General features: G+C 55.0%; 1 protein-coding gene across 1 annotated transcript in view; it reads left to right on the top strand.

The window, feature by feature from the left end:
* Positions 1–1,233: 1,233 nt before the first annotated feature.
* The window catches only part of NEURL1B (neuralized E3 ubiquitin protein ligase 1B), a 38,887-nt gene continuing 24,643 nt past the window's right edge, over positions 1,234–15,477 (top strand). Inside the window, exon 1 of the mRNA XM_035014356.1 lies at positions 1,234–1,402. Coding sequence (XP_034870247.1) covers positions 1,372–1,402 — 31 coding nt within the window. The 5' untranslated portion in view covers positions 1,234–1,371. The remainder of the gene's footprint in view (positions 1,403–15,477) is intronic.

The following is a 15,477-nucleotide window of genomic DNA, read 5'->3' on the forward strand; positions in this document are numbered from 1 at the left end:
GCTCCCCAGCTCTTCCCATGGCTGATTCCTTGTTGTTTCTTCAGATGGAGCTGGCATGGCCCCAGGTTCTCCCTGAGCCCCCCAAAGTTACTATAACACAGTTATCTTATTTTCTTGTTGGCTTTGATCATTATATTGTGTGATCTAAATTGCTTGTTATTTTGGGGCGCCTCGGTGGCTCAGTCTCTTGAGCTTCTGACTCTTGATTTCGCCTCAGGTCATGATCTCTGGGTTCTGAGATGGAGCCCCCGTTTGGGCTCCCGCTCAGCGGGGATTCCGCTTGAGATTCTCACCCTCTCCCTCTGCCCCTCCCCCTGCTCGCCCTCTCCCTGCTCACTCTCAAAATAATAAACCTTAAAAAAAAACAAAACTCTAAAAATAAAATTAAATTAAAAATAAAAATAATAGGGGCGCCTGGGTGGCTCAGTCGGTAAGCGTCTGCCTTCGGCTCAGGTCATGATCCCAGGGTCCTGGGATCGAGCCCTGCATCGGGCTCCCTGCTCGGTGGGAAGCCTGCTTCTCCCTCTGCCACTCCCCCTGCTTGTGTTCCCTCTCTCGCTGTGTCTCTCTCTTCAAATAAATAAAATCTTTAAAAATAAAATAAAATAAAATAAAAAATAAAAATAAAGTGCTTGTTATTTGTTTTCACCACTTACATGCCTTGTCTCTACCTACAGTGTCCAGCACAGTGGCTGGCATGCGCTTCATAAATATTCGAATATGTTCCCTCCTCCCAACCTTTGGCTACTGCCTAGGTTTCTATTTGTAGGTCCGTGAGCACACCCCCACCACGGTCACCCCGCCCTTTACACTGCCGTAGGCGACCTTCTGCCTGCGTGTACATCCCCCCCCCCCCCACTCCGCACCCCTCATTAGTGCGCCGTCAGGGTGAGGGCTTGGCCCCCTGGGGCCCAGCGCCTGCAAGAGGGCCTGGCACACACTAGGCCTTAGCGAAGCGTTGGAAGGAATGAATGAAAGGCCTGGCACGCCGAGGACACCCAACCGGCGGCACGTCCTCCCGCCCCGGGCGCGGGAGCGGCGAGAGCGGGAGACTCGGCGGTTCTGCCCCCGCCGCCCGGTCCAAACTTTCAAAAGATGCGGCGGCCGCCGCCCCGCCTGTCCCTGCGCGGTTGGAGGCGGCGGGAGGCGGAGGCGGAGGCGGAGCCGGCGGGCTTGGGCCGGTTGGCTCCGCCTCCTCCTCCGGCTGCCACCGCCTCCCTCCAGGCGCCCGCCCCAGCTGCCGCCCGCCGGCTCGCCCGTGCAGCCGCGATGCCCCGGGGCCCGACCCTGGCCCGGGTCCCCGGCCCACCGCGTTATTAGCCTCCGTGCAGCCGGAGCGCGCCGCCGCCAACGCCGCGCCCCGACGCAGCGATGGGCAACACCGTGCACAGGACCCTGCCAGGTACGCCGGGGAGCCCTGCCCGGGAGGCGGGCGCTGGGGTTCTCCTCTCCCCAGGGGACCCGCTGGGTGACTTCCGGAGAGCCACCCCACCCCCTTGGAGCCCTCGGCGGCAGCGGGCTGGAGTCTTCGGTGCCTCCTGGACCCCGGCTCCGCGCGCGCCCCTGGGCTGGGCTTTGCGCTCCGGGAGGACGGGTACCGCGTCCTGGTTACCTTGGGGACCCCAGTCCTCGTTCTCCCTGCTTGGCCAGATGCGCGAAGGGGCCGCTGGGGCGCTGCCGCTCGCCCCCTCGCCTTTGTTTCAGCCCGAGGGCGCTGAGGAGGGAGCCCGGGGCGCCCTGGGGGAGTGACAGGAGTCGGGCTCCCCAGGGCTTCCGACGGCCAGAACCACCCGTTGTGCCGAGACTGCAGCTGCTGAAAGTGGGGGGCGCTTGCAGGGGTACCCCAATTTCCAGCCGCCAGCGCCTCCGCGGCACATGCTGCCTTGGTTTGGCCATGTTCCCACGCGCACCCCGGCTGCGCCCCCCTCTGGTGTCCGCTCAACTGGGGGCTTTCTAGTCCCTCGGAGTCACTGCTGCAGAACGCATCGCCCCCTAGTTAACATCACCTTAGAATTTCCGGGGCTAGAGTAAGGGGATGGGGGTGAGGTGGGAAGGTGGGAGTGGGGGGCAGAGGAGGACTTACTAGAGAATACCTGGTGATTTGGGTGACAGATCACTGCACTGGGGGCTCTGTGTCAGGCATTTTGCATACCCCAGGGCCAGGGCGGCATGCAAAGCAGCTTTTCGTGGTAAAGATGTTTATCCCAATTTTACAAATAAAGAAATTGAGGCTCCGAGGAGAAGAAATGACTCACCCAAGGTCATACTGCTAATAGGAGGTGAGTCTGGGTTGGACCCCCTGTCTGCCTGCGCAGTCGTCCCCCACACCCCAAGTCTTTAGAAAAAGTCTTTATCTTGGCTTAAGGCTGGGCATTGGTAGCATCTTGTAGGCAGAAAGTGAGAGATGTGTGTATTTTTAAAGTACCAAGGCCCAGCTCAGTGGGGAAGCAAGTCGGCTGCAGTGCAGATTTAGTGTGAGGTTTTAGGAGAGAGACCTATCACTGGTCTGTGCTCTAACACTCCCATATAGTCCCCCCTTCTAGGCTTTATATCAAAAAATCATTGTTTCTTCCTCTGGAGGGTCTTAAAATGGATGATGCTGTGCCCGGGATTCCCAAGGCTGGGCTATGCAAGAGGAGCAACTCCTAGTTTATAAGCTTCTGGGCAGCTTTAGGGCCACTGCATTCAAAACCCCCATATTCTCAGACAGGTAAAGTCACCAGGAGAGGGTCATCAGCTAGTCAGAGGGAGAGGTGGGATCTGAACCCAGGTCCACTTATGGGCCAGTGGCCTCCACCTCTTATGAGCAGAGATATTGACTGGGTGGGGATGGAAGGACCCACCCACCCGGTCTGGAGGTGTCCAGGGCTGTTGGCAAATATGGCAGCAGATATTCTCCCAGCCACAGACACCTGGCTGCAGCATGGGCCCCTTTGTAGGATTTCTTAATTAAAAATATTTATGCTGTTCTAGTAAAAAAGCCATTCTGCCACCTGTGGGTCGGCCGTAGGGTGGATGAAGGGACAGACACAGCCAGGCAGGCTAAAAATAGCTGGAGATTTCTATATTGTCCATCCCACAGGGCTCTTCCTCTGTGGACTGGGCCACCTGGGCTAGGAGCCGAGGGTTAAGGTTGTTACCCACTGCAGTAACTAAGTGTGAAAAATTAAAATTCTCCACTGGAGCTGAAGCTTGACCTGAGTTTGAGGAAGGGGACAGAGCTGGAGTTCCTGAGACACATCAGGTTGCTGTGCTGAGAATATGAAGGGCCGTTTATTGTTTTCCCACCTGTGTGTAATTAGTTTCTCACACACACTCTGCCGTTTCTTACAACTCTGTGATCAGTACGTGATGCTTCCCACACTTGAAATATCCTTCCTTGTCTAGTCCATTTCTTAAAATTCAGCTTAGTTGTCACCTCCTCCAGGAAGCCTTCCTTGACCACCCACACCAATCCCACCCTTTGCTCTGCTACCTAGATACCTTCTTAAGGCTCGGCTTGTTCATCTGACCACATTGCATTGTCGTTACCCCTGTCCAGAACTTGCCTCAGGGCTGCCTGAGGACAGAAACCGTGTCTCAATTATCTTGTATCCCTGGTTGCCCAACCCAGAGCCTAGTGGCTGGCAGGGGCTCAAAAACCAGTCGTAGAGCTCACATGTTGCCTGCATCTTAGGCTGAAAGAACACTTGGCTCAGTCTTGCCCTGTAGAAATCCTTGTGCTTTCATTCTCAGGAAAAGGACACATGCGTGGGGTTCCTTCTATGGGACTTGAAATAGAGAGCTGGCATTTGCTGAGCACCTGGATTCCATGCCAGGCTTCCTGCATATGTGGCTTCATTTACATGCCAAGCATGCTTCTCCTTAAGGCTCCCGCACTTGCTGATCCTTCTGCCTGGAGCATTCTTCCCCCAGACCTCCACATGGTTTCCCCCTCACTTCCTTTAGCTCTCTGCTCCAGTGCGGGTCCTGCCATCACCCCTGCCCCCGGCATGCCCCACCTGCTCTCCCCCACTTGGTGTTTCTCCTTAGCATGATCACCATGTGCCACACGATATGTGTAGTTAGCTGTTTAATCACCTGTCTCCCCAGGGAGGATTTTGTCTTTTTATTCACTGCTGTATATTCTGCACCCGAAGCAGTGGCTAGTACACAGATGTTCAGTAAATATTTGTTGAATGAATGAATGAATTTAATGCTTTGCAACAGCCCTGCAAGGTAGGGATCATCATCTCCATTTACAGATAAGGAAACCAAGGCTCAGAGAGATAAAATGACTCATTCCAGCTCACATGGCTCATCCAGTTGGTAGAACCAGGATTGGAATCCAGGTTGATTTAGCTCCAAAGTTCTACATTCTTCCTCCGACATGCAGTATCCTCCCAATCCATGGTTCAGACAACATGCGTTGGGTGCCCCAAAGTAAATATGTCATGTTATTGTGTGCAATAATGACATGTCAAAGAAAGGGAGGGTCCTTTATGATTGATGTGGGAAGTCCCTTGGCAGTCTTCACAAAGGGCATCAGCAAATTCAGACGAATGCCCTATAAAGAGAAGTGTCCAGGAGCCAGCAAGGAAACTCACATTTGCCACGCTCCTACTGTGTGCGTTACCCATTCTCTTTCTAGTTGCAGTTCAATACTGCAAAGTAAGGTGCCATTCTTCTCCATTTTATGGATGAGGAGAATGAGGCACAGAGAGGTTAAAACACTTGACCCAACTCACACAGGTAGGCACTAGCAAAGCTGGGTTTAGAAGACCCTGGTCTGTCTTATTCCTAATACCACATGGTCCTTTTCTCTGGGCCCCGTTTCCCTTAATCTGGGGTTTGTAAGGAAAAAAATAAAAGTGTAAACAAGCGGGGCTGGGAGAGGTTGGAATTCCAGGGCAGCGGGGCTCTTGCCCGTTCTCTCACCAGCACATTGCCACCCTTCCCTCAGCGCGCCTCTCGGGCTCACCCACAGTTCTGGTTGGAGAAGAGACAATTCAAACTGCCAGTTGGGTTTAATCATCAAGTTGGTCCATGCTTGACCAAGTCAATGGCCCTTTTTAGTGTTAGTTCAATAGTCAGGCATCCTGGAGCTTGGAGTGAGGGAAGTATGCTGACCTTGGTCTGTGCCAAGCTCTGAGTCAGGGGCTTTACCCATGTTATCTATTTTAAATCCTTGTAACAACCCTTTAGAGGGGCTATATTTAGCCCCATTTTCCAGGCAGGCAACATCTGTCCTTAGGGGCCGTGTGCCCAGGCTGGAGTGACTCCGGGGTCTGTCCTGCCCTACGTTTTCCTGAGTGTGCACCTTCATTCATTTAACGGACATCTTGTGGGCACCTGTCGTGTGCCAGGCCCTGGGGGTTCAGCTGTGAATGGGATGGAAGCCACCGGAGGCCCCCGTGGAGCTGGCCCCTAGTGGAAGAGGAATAGGGTGCAGGAATAGAATAGGACAGGTAGCTGGTTAGGTGGTTAAGTGCGGCTGCCCTGTGCCTCAGAGAGGGAGGGGTAGGGGCCCAGGGCCCCAAACAAGGCCTGGACACCAGACCAACTGGTCTGTCTACTGTGGGTCATGCGTGACCAACTTTTAAAAAAAATCCTTAATGACATAGAATAGAATAAAAAAATATACGGTGCACTGAGGTCGTAAGGAGAATTTTTGCTTCATAGACTTTGTGTCGGTTGTGTGTGCATGTGTGTGCGTTGGACTCCGTGGGCCCCGGCGATGAAGAGTTGTGGTGGGACCACTCGCTGGTCCACAGCAGCGGGAGGTCTGGTGTTTGGGTCTAGAACATGGATCCTGGAGTCCAGTTGCCCGGCTTCAAATCTCAGCTCAGCCATTGCTCAATAGAGTGACTCTGGGCAAGGTACTTACCTCTGTGTGCCTCAGTTTCCTCACTGTGAAGTGGGGATGATAGGGGGAGCTCCCTGGTGGTTGGGGTGGCAAGAATTAAGTGGAATAGGGCAGGTAAACTTAGCACAATGGCTGGGGCTTTCATGGTCATGGTTATTGTTGCCGCTGTGGAAAGAGAGGACTTGAACCTACCCCTGGGGTCCCGGGGTCCCTGGATGGGGACGGATGAGAGGTGCCTTTCACTTCCTGCCTTGAAAGCCCAGTCCCAGGTGATCATGAGCCTTGAGCCCAGGACTGGATTGGGAGGCATCCCTTTCATGTGTCCCAACAGCTGCAATTCCCAAGGCTTCTCCAGCTTTGTCTGGGACACCAGATTTCTGATGAGAAGACTCTTCTTAGCACGTTGCATTTTGCCATTTCCATTTGTTCACCAGACCTCCAGGCTGGGCTCTGTGCTGAGCCTGGGGTCACAGCCTGGGCTTAGGGACTCAAGGTCTAGTGGGAAAGACCAACAAGGACAGGGCAGTTACCGTAAGTGGGGGCCCTTGAGAGCCCAGAAAAGGATGCAGGAAGGCTTCCTGGAGGAGGTGCTGTCTGGTGAGACCAGAAAGCAGATAAGTTAGCCAAGAGAGAAAAGCTGTTCAGGACAGAGGGGCTAGATGTGCAGAGGCCTGAGTGGAGGGAGAACAGGGCACATACGTGGGGAGCTGTGGCGTTCTGGGGGTCCCAGTGCAAGTGGAGGTGATCCATGGGGTTCGAGCGGTGGGCAGAGGCCAAGTCAGAGGAGGGGATGGTTTCTTGCAGGCCAGCCTGCAGTCAGGAGGCTTAGATTTCTTAGCTGCCGCGCTCCCTGCTGGGCTGATGGGCCGAGGTTGCCAGCAGGGGCGTAGCATTTTCACCGGGCTTGGCCATAAGCACGGTCTAATCTTCCCCGGTTTAATCTTCCCCACTGACAAGAAGAGTCAGCTCTGCCCTCTTTTGGACCAAAGGGCTTTCTGTACTTCGCGGTGCTCTGTGAGGGCTTAAAATAGAAGCCCAGAAGCCAGGTGTGCGCTTCAAGCGGGGAGGGAAAAGGAAGGAGACCTGGGTACAGCCCTGTAGGTAGTAGGCGCTCACCTGGCCTACAGTAGAGCGCTCAGAGCTTCTGCATGCTTGCCGCATACCAGGCCCTTTGTCTCGTTCGTCCTCTTTAAACCGTCAGGATCAGCCTTCCAGTAGTCTCCCATTCCACAGATAAGGAAACTGAGCTCACAGGGGAAAGGAGACGTGCCCTGAGACAGGCAGCCAGGAAATGGCAGAGTGGAATCTGACCCCAGGCCTAGCCAGCTTCAAAGCTCCTTCTCCTCCATCGCCAAAGGGCACGGCGCCCTGTGGCCTCTTGGGGCTACTGCCCCTTGTCCTCATCCTGAGCCCCAGCTCTCAACATGTCCTGCCTGCAGGTGCATCTTCCCACCTTCTCTGTCCTGGGAAGATGAATCACTTCTGCCACAGCAGCCAGAATGAAGCTGCCCATAGGAAAGGTTCATCCCTCACCCCTCCCGACCTCACCCCAGGCCTGTAGACTTTGAAACTCAAAAGGTAGAGGTGGCCTCTGGGAATCCTGCCCTGGAGAAGGGTGAACTTGAACTCTGTACCCCTTCCTCCTGCGTCTCTCGGGCTCAGGCTCCTGATGTTTCTGCCTGGTGAACACTGGCCAGCTACTCACAGGGCCCTGGGCGCCCAGAGGGCCAGCCAGTGGCCACCATCTGTCAGCGAGGGCACGGGGCTCGGGTGAGAGCCCTTTGTTGTCCACACCCAGGCTTTCCCGCAGGTGAGGAGCGTCCTGGCCCCCTGCCGTGCTCTCATTGTTGGCAGAGCTGGGAACAGCACAGGCTGTGGCCCTTCATGGCTGCGTCTTGGTCCTGCCCCTTAGTAGCCGGACAAGCAACTCGACCTGTCTGTGCTCAGTTCTCCCTTCTGCAGACAGAGGATGATGATGTTACTTCGCAGGCATGCGGAGCGTCTGACAGATAGTAAGGGCTCACACGGGGTGCCTGTTATGATTATGAATTTACTGGGGAAGCAGCCCCTGCTCTGCGCTGAGCCCTGTGCTCCTGAGGGAGACAGACCCAGAGAAGAACCACTAACTTGTGTCCCGCAGCCGGTCTGTGCCAGCCACTATTCTGAGCAGGTCCCCGCATTTGACCCTCAGGACAAGCCTCAGGAGACAGCTACTGTTGTTACTCCCTTTTGACTGCTGAGAGAACAGAGAGGCACAGAGAGGGAAAATAACTTGCCCAAGGGCACACAGCTCTGGTAGCAACACCATTGCTGCTAGAAGGAGAGGATGTCAGTCTGGGGAGGATGCCTGCCGAGTCAGGGTGGGAGGTCAGGTGGGCACTGTTCACATTGGCACTGGAAGCCTTCGTGGTATTAAGCAGAAATCTGTAAGTGTCCTGGCAGATTCGGTTTTGGTTGTTTACCTACTTCTTTAGGTGTCTGTCTCACATCCTGTGTCTGGGCATGGCAGGGTGGGGACGGTCTCCAAGTGGTCTAGGGGCTCACTGAGGGGACCCCAGCTGATAGTCCCCGAAGCCTGATGTGTAGATCTCCAACCCCCTTTCAAAGCAGCTCAGGGGATAGCTGATGTCTTGAGGGCTTTCTAGACAGCAAAGCGAGGCCCATGTCATCCCCAGGGGAGCAGAGAATCCCTAGCAATATGGCCTGAGAGCTCTCTGCAGATCCCGACGGTCAGAGAGCAGACCTGATGGGGAAGGGCACCGTGGACCAAACACAGACATGACCAGTGCAGGGCCATCACGTGGAGGCAGATTTCAGCTCAAAGGAAGAACTTTCTAACTGTTGAAGCAGTCTGCAGGTGGAACGAGGGCGTGAGGAGGAAGTGCCCTTAGCTGGAGTGGCACTGGTGTTTAGCCCGACTGGGACTTGATATGGACATCATAGCGGCAACTGAGGATCAGATGGGTCCGGGATGAATTGTTCATTAAAGTGCTTTTTGACCCTGGGGTCTTAAGGGAATGCTCTCCGGTGTTCATCTGCTGAACACCTACAGGCCCCTTCACAGTCTTTCATTTATAACATCCTCCTGCCAGTTCTTCAAGTTGGAAGCTCTTCGGCCCATTTTAGAGCTCAGGCACTGAGGCACAGAAAGATGCAGCCACCTGCCCTCACCAGGGTCCAGGACAGTTATCCTTGGACATCAGTCCCAGCTCACCCTTGTCCCTTTTTCTCTCTTCTTTTTTTTTTAAGATTTTATTTATTTGACAGAGAGAGACACAGTGAGAGAGGGAACACAAGCAGGGGGAGTGGGAGAGGGAGAAGCAGGCTTCCCGCTGAGCAGGGAGCCCACCGTGGGGCTCGATCCCAGGACCCTGGGATCATGACCTGAGCCGAAGGCAGCCGCTTAACAGACTGAGGCACCCAGGCGCCCCTCTCTCTTTATTCTTATTACTGGCACTCAGCAGGGTGCCCACAGCTCTTCACAAGTGTATTCTGTTTATATCCTCAACAATACGCATTGTTTATATTACAATTCTATCCCTTGGGCACGTGTTTTCTTTCCTTTTCCCCCCAAGGATGATGGATTTAAGAGATGGGTGGGCACACGCATACCCTGCATCTCCCAAGCCGGGTCTGCTTGGTAACTTTCCACTCCACAGAAGAACTTCCCTTCCCCTCAAGGTTCGGGGCAATTCAAGGTCAGGAGACGGGACAGCGGAATTTCCCTCACTCTGAGGATGGCCGAGGCCTTCATCCCTGCAGACAAGTCCCCCAGGGGCTCTGTTCCTAGGACCAGAGAGTGCTCAGAACCTACCTCCTATCTGGCAGATGGGACACTGGGGACCAGAACTTTGTGCCGGTTCCCAGAATAATTATAGATGAGGTCTTTGGCTGGAATCCCAAGAGGTGATGGAAAGAGCACTGGTTTTGGAGGCAGGCTTCAGTTCAAGTAGTTCTACTATATCTAACCTGGGTCACCCTGGGCAAGGCATGCCCTTCTCTGAGCCTCTACTTCCTCATCTTTAAAATGGGGATAATGATGGTACCTCCTTTACAGGGAGGCAGTGAGGTATAAATAGGGAACTCCATGAGAAGTCTGAGCCCAACACAAGATGAGGACTCCAGAAGTCCCCTTGAAGGCAAGGAATCTGTCTTCCTGCAATGGGGGGACTGGGGTGGAGGTGGGAGGAACAATAGGACCAATAGTCCTGTTCCTCTCAAGTCCCTGTGAGAGATCTAAAGTACCCGCTGGTTGGCTAGAGAAGCAATTCTGAAGAATGCTCAAGAGCATGCATGGATTTCGGATTCACATCAGAGTCCAATCCTGACCCAGCTGTTTACCTGAACCACACAGGCTTCCTGCAGCACCCTCAATCCTCACTCTCTTAGCGGATGGTCAGCATGATGGAGGAGGCGGAGGGAAACGAGAAAGCTAGGTCTTCAGAGAAGGAAGCGGAGTGGGAGAGGCATCCTTCAGAGTCACTTCTTTGCAGGCCTCAGAACCAGACATGGCAGGGAAGGAAACATTAGCTGAGGACCTACTGTGTGCCGGGCACTGTGCTCTGATCCTTCCGTGCAGGGATGACTCTACACTTTGCCCGAAGCAGCCAGAGCATTCTTCTGCCTAGTCTTGTGAACCAGGCTGGTCTGGGTTCAAACGCTAACTCCACCGTGTCCTGGCCGTGTGGCCTTCGGCAGCTCTCCCAACCTCTCGGAGCCTCCCTGTCTCACTGGCAACGGGTCTGGTGGCAGTCACCTCCCCCAGGAGGACCACAGGAGGTCTGGTGAGCGCAGGGCCAGTTGTAGTCTCTGCACTGCCCCCCGGAAAGTCTGTCTCTCTGACTGAGCCCCACCCCCAATTCCTTTTCTGGGCCTTAGGGACGTGAGGCACAGGGGCTCCATCCCTGCCCTGCTGTAATCAGTCACCCACTTTCCTTTTTTAGATGCTGCTTATTGTTCATCTTGAGTTCCGCCAAACTGTGGCCTTTGAGCAGCTCAAAACAAGCTGACTGATGACATCCACCCCCCCACCCCTCCCCGAGATAAGCCAGGGCATCCCTCCACCTCTTCTACCAGAAGGTGGCTTAAGCTACTTGGACACAGTCTAGCTTTTTTCTTGCAGGTCAGGAGGCACCCCAAGAGACCTTGGGGTGGAGTGAGGCATAAAACAGGAGAGGTGCAGCCTCTGGAGTCCGACAGGACCAGATGTGAATGCAGACACTGCCCTCACACGCCGGGGGGCCTCTGTAAGGGTGTGCAGAGAGGGGCCTCGGTGTCGCCATCTGGAAGCCAGCCGGCAGCGAGTGGTGAGGGGCGAACGGGCCGCACGGCAGGCACATGGCGCACATGTGGTGTCCCGCAGACGCGGGCTCCCCGCCTCTCAAGTCAGCAAACGTTCCCCGGCAGTGGGGCTTGCAAAGAACACTGCCTTGGCTCCAGGAGCCAGAACAGTGGAGTTCAAGGAGAGCTTCCTTGTCCAGTGTTGCTTTGGCCCTGAGAAGGACCAGTGGATCTGCTGTCCCAAAGAGTCGGGATGGAGCCCTGCAGGTTAGTGAGCAGTCAGGCTGCTGGGCCCCACCAGGACAGGGGAGAGGCTACACTGAAGGCGAAGAGAAGGAGAAAGGGGTCAGGCTCAGCCAGCTTATCACCAGGCGGCTGCCAGGGGCTGCCTGGAGGAGAAGCAGGTGCCAAGGGGCAGGACTGGACCAGCAGTTGGAAGCAACATTCAAAACCTGAACTGTTGAGTGCCTGGGTGGCTCAGTTGTTAAGCGTCTGCCTTCAGCTCAGGTCATGGTCCCGGGGTCCTGGGATCGAATCCCACATCGGGCTCCCTGCTCGGCGGGAAGCCTGCTTCTCCCTCTCCCACTCCCCCTGCTTGTGTCCCCTCTCTCGCTGTGTCTCTCTCTGTCAAATAAATGAATAAAATCTTTAAAAAAACAAAACAACCTGAACTGTTTTTCTTACTCCCGCTATGCTGGGTCATTCTGATAGGCCGAGAAGAGAGAGAGGGACAGTTTCTATGGGAAGAAACTGGGCTTGACTCTCATTCTTTGGAGAGGTGGATCCGCAGGGGTTCCTCCCTGCTCCAAACACTTCAGTGGTCCCCGGTGCCTTCTTGAGGAACTTAACCCCTTTGCATGGCATTTAAGACCCTTTGTGATGCAGCCCCGGACTCTGGCTCCAGCTTCCCCTCTCCCTTCTGCCCTACACTCCTTCTAGTTCCTTAAGTGCTATTCCCTCCACATCAAACACACTTCTCCATCCCTATCATCCTCCCAGCCACTTCTGCCTCAGTCCTGTAGAGGGGCTGCTCTGAGACGTGTCCCCATGGCCCGGGCCCTCCCCACCACCCACCCTGCGCAGTCCTGGTGTCGGTGTCTGTCCCTCTGCCGGTCTCAGCTCACAGGGCAGGGACCGTGTGTGGCTGGTCAGCGTATGGGTCCCTGTAGCAATGCAGGCCCTGACATGGAGTGCATGCCCCCTAAATGTCAGATGAAGGAGGAAGTGATGTGCTTAAGAATGAGGGCACATTCCCCCCCCCCCCCGCCCCACTATGGCAGTGGGGCCCTAACTGTGGGAACTGGCACCTGGGAATTTCCTGGGGCAGTTTATCAGGAAGAGACCTCAGTGAAGGGGCCTAGCAGAGGGTCAGAAAGGGCTAGGAAATCTTGACTCCACTAAGCACACTTCGAGGGGGCGTTGGCATGACCTCACCCCCTGGGAACTCGGCGCATCTGAGCCCACTTGAGCCAAGAGGGCTGCCACTTAGGCCTGGAAGGAGTGGGCCCTGCTCCCAACAAGCAGTGTCGCGTGACCTCCGGCCTCCCTCCCCAGCCTCCTCGTAACTGTTGACAGGAGCGCGGGGCCTTCCCGGCTGCACTGGGGTGACCGGGTTTTGTTTGCAAAGAAAAGGGGCGGGGAGGAGCAGGGTGGCGGTTTCCAGTGTGGGCTGGCCCCTTTCCATCCTGGGTGCTGGCCTACCAGGCCTCTGAAGCAGAGAACAAAGTCCCAGTCCCCTGGCGTCTGTCTCCTGGGTACCCGTCACTGCCCCATTTGGCAGAGGTGAGGGAAGCCTGGTTAGTTTTTTTCTAGCCCACTTCCAAACCCACCAATGGCAAAGGTACTTCCTGTTGCCAGAGAAGACTGATATTCTTGTCCTGCTTTGGGTGGAGGGAAGCCTTGCCAATACCAGCCTTGCGTTTTCCTCTCTAAAGGACAGGCTCACACGTGCGCGCGCACACACACACACACACACGCACACACCATGTTGCTTCCTACTGCCAACAGCATTGATTTGAATTGTGGACCTGGGCAAATGTCACTGGAACCAGCGACTTCTCACCAGAGGTGCACTGTCTGAGGTTAGAGGGTGTGTGAGTCCAGGAAGCCCCTGAAATTGTATGCCAAACTGTGTGCACGGAGTGTGGGTATTTTTCAGGGGAGAAAGGCTTATACAGCTTTTATAGCCCTTAACAAGGGCCACAACCCCTGCTCCCAATGGTTACAGGGGGCTGCCTTGGAGAAGGGGTGGGGTGTGGGAGGAAGGGCCCAGGCCTGGCCCTCTGCTGCCACCGCCCAGCTTTGCGACCTTGGTTTCCCCCTCTGGAAAACGAAGGTGGTAAAACCTACCCTTTAGTCTTTGGGACCGAAGACTAAATCGAATAAACAGAGGCACTCACCGGCCCATAAAGGGGCTCAGTAATAGGCTGCGTGTGAAAGGAGGGTACAGAATAGACCGTTCTCCCGGCTGGCGAGTCCCTTTCCCCGTGGAGCGGAACCTGCTGCAAATTTCAGCCAGGATGCCATCTGCTGAATGCCGGCACGCTGGAGGCTGTCATCTCGGCGGCCAGAGAAGCTGGAGCGCTGCTTCCTGCCATCCTCTTGGCCGTGAATGCCATTTGCTCAGGCTCTTTTTATATCAGTGGAGAGCCCGGGCTGGGGCAATGAGCGAGGCACACTTGGGACACTGCTGCGACGTCATAAAAATGGGCTTCTGTCCTCAGACACTAAGGGAAGGCCACCCCAGGGTTTTCGAGAGGACTTTCCTGGCCAAGGTCACCAGCCCTCTATGGAGAAACATGTCCAGATGTATTTCCCCAGACCTACAAGTAGACGTCTCTGATGTCAAAGGACATCAGAAACCTTCTTGTCAAAGGAACGAAGTAAGGTGACTAATGGGAGAGACCACGTGTTTAGTGAACACCTACTACGTGCCACGCATCGTGTCTGACGGATTTACCTCGCAAATTCAAAACTCCTCACAGCGGTCCTGCAGGGTAGTGAGGACTCCTGCCAGTTTTGTAGCGCTGGATGGGGAGACCCAGAGAAGTTAAGCATGGACCTTAATCACACCGCTATGAGATGACAAAACAGAATTTAAACCCAGATCTGTCTGACTCCAAGCCTATGTTCTCTTTAACTGCCTCCTTTAGGAAATGAAACTCTGGGAGGGATGGAGGTGAAGGGCTCACCCAGGAGTTGGATCTGCTGTTCCCACGGGGAAGGAAATGAACGTTTGGTGATCATCTACTATGTGCCAGGATTTCTGCCCGATCTCTCTACGCTCTCCCAGCCTCTCAGCAGCCCGAGACAGGGGTCTAAGGTCACGTGCCATTCCAGATGAAAAACTGCGGTGCTGGGAAGTGACGTGGCTGCCCAGGGCCCCCAGGCAAATGAGCAGCAAAGCACAGGCTTGAACCCAGAGCCCATGAGGTGTGTTCTAAAGCAAAGATGAGGGAAAAACACATTAGCCACCACCCGAGCTGCTCTCATGTCCACCTGTCTAACCGAAGGACTTGTCCAAGGCTGGGCAGTGACAACATTTATTTAGTCAGAATAGAGTCCCGTCCTCCCTAACTGTCCACAGCCACTCAGTGCCACCCCCCTCAATCTCTGCCCCTACATTTAGAGTCCAGGCATTGCTTCCTTGACGAAACACTGGAAAGACCCTCCCCTCTGGTCTTGGCAGGGCTGGAGCAGCCTTTGGTCAGCTGTGACGTTGGGCCAGGAATGTCTCCTGCTCCCTCCTAGGCTACTGCAGAGGTCTCCTGGGCTCCCACCGGACAACAGCCCCTCTGCCCTGCCTTGTCCTTAGAGTCCCCAGGTCTGACTCCCAGCCAGAAGAGGAGGGGGCTCCCTGGCCATAGGCGGCACCCTCACAAGGCCAGCGGGTGCTCAGCCTTCGGTGGAAGAAAGGGGCCTGGGGCCTGTTCCCTGGCCTGGTGTGGGGGCCTCTTCCTGGCAGAAGGTTTCCTCACCAGTGACAGCGTGCCCGTTTGAATCTGGTGCTGCTGCCAGAAGCTAGGAACCTCTGTGCCCACAGACTTGGCCATTTGGGGGAACAGCTGAAGTGATCCCCAGGAGGGGAACGGTGGGGGACACTGTGGCCCTTGATGGAATATTCTGCAGCCAAGAAACCTAAGCACTGTGAGTGTTCAGGAGCCATGTGGGGAAAATGCTTTTTATGTAATGTTGAGTTAGAAAACAAAAAGGCAGGAAGCAAAACTGGATGCGGGCTCTGACTGCAGTGAAGTTGGAAAAGGTGCTGAGGACTACTTAGTACTCAGTACTTCCACACCGCTTGTGGAAAAAGGCTGGGACTGGAGGAAAGGACGCTGGTTTGGGATCAGACA

This window comes from Mirounga leonina, unplaced genomic scaffold (genome assembly GCF_011800145.1).
Source record: "Mirounga leonina isolate KUSES-001 unplaced genomic scaffold, KU_Mleo_1.0 Mir_104, whole genome shotgun sequence".
NCBI classification, from domain to species: domain Eukaryota; kingdom Metazoa; phylum Chordata; class Mammalia; order Carnivora; family Phocidae; genus Mirounga; species Mirounga leonina.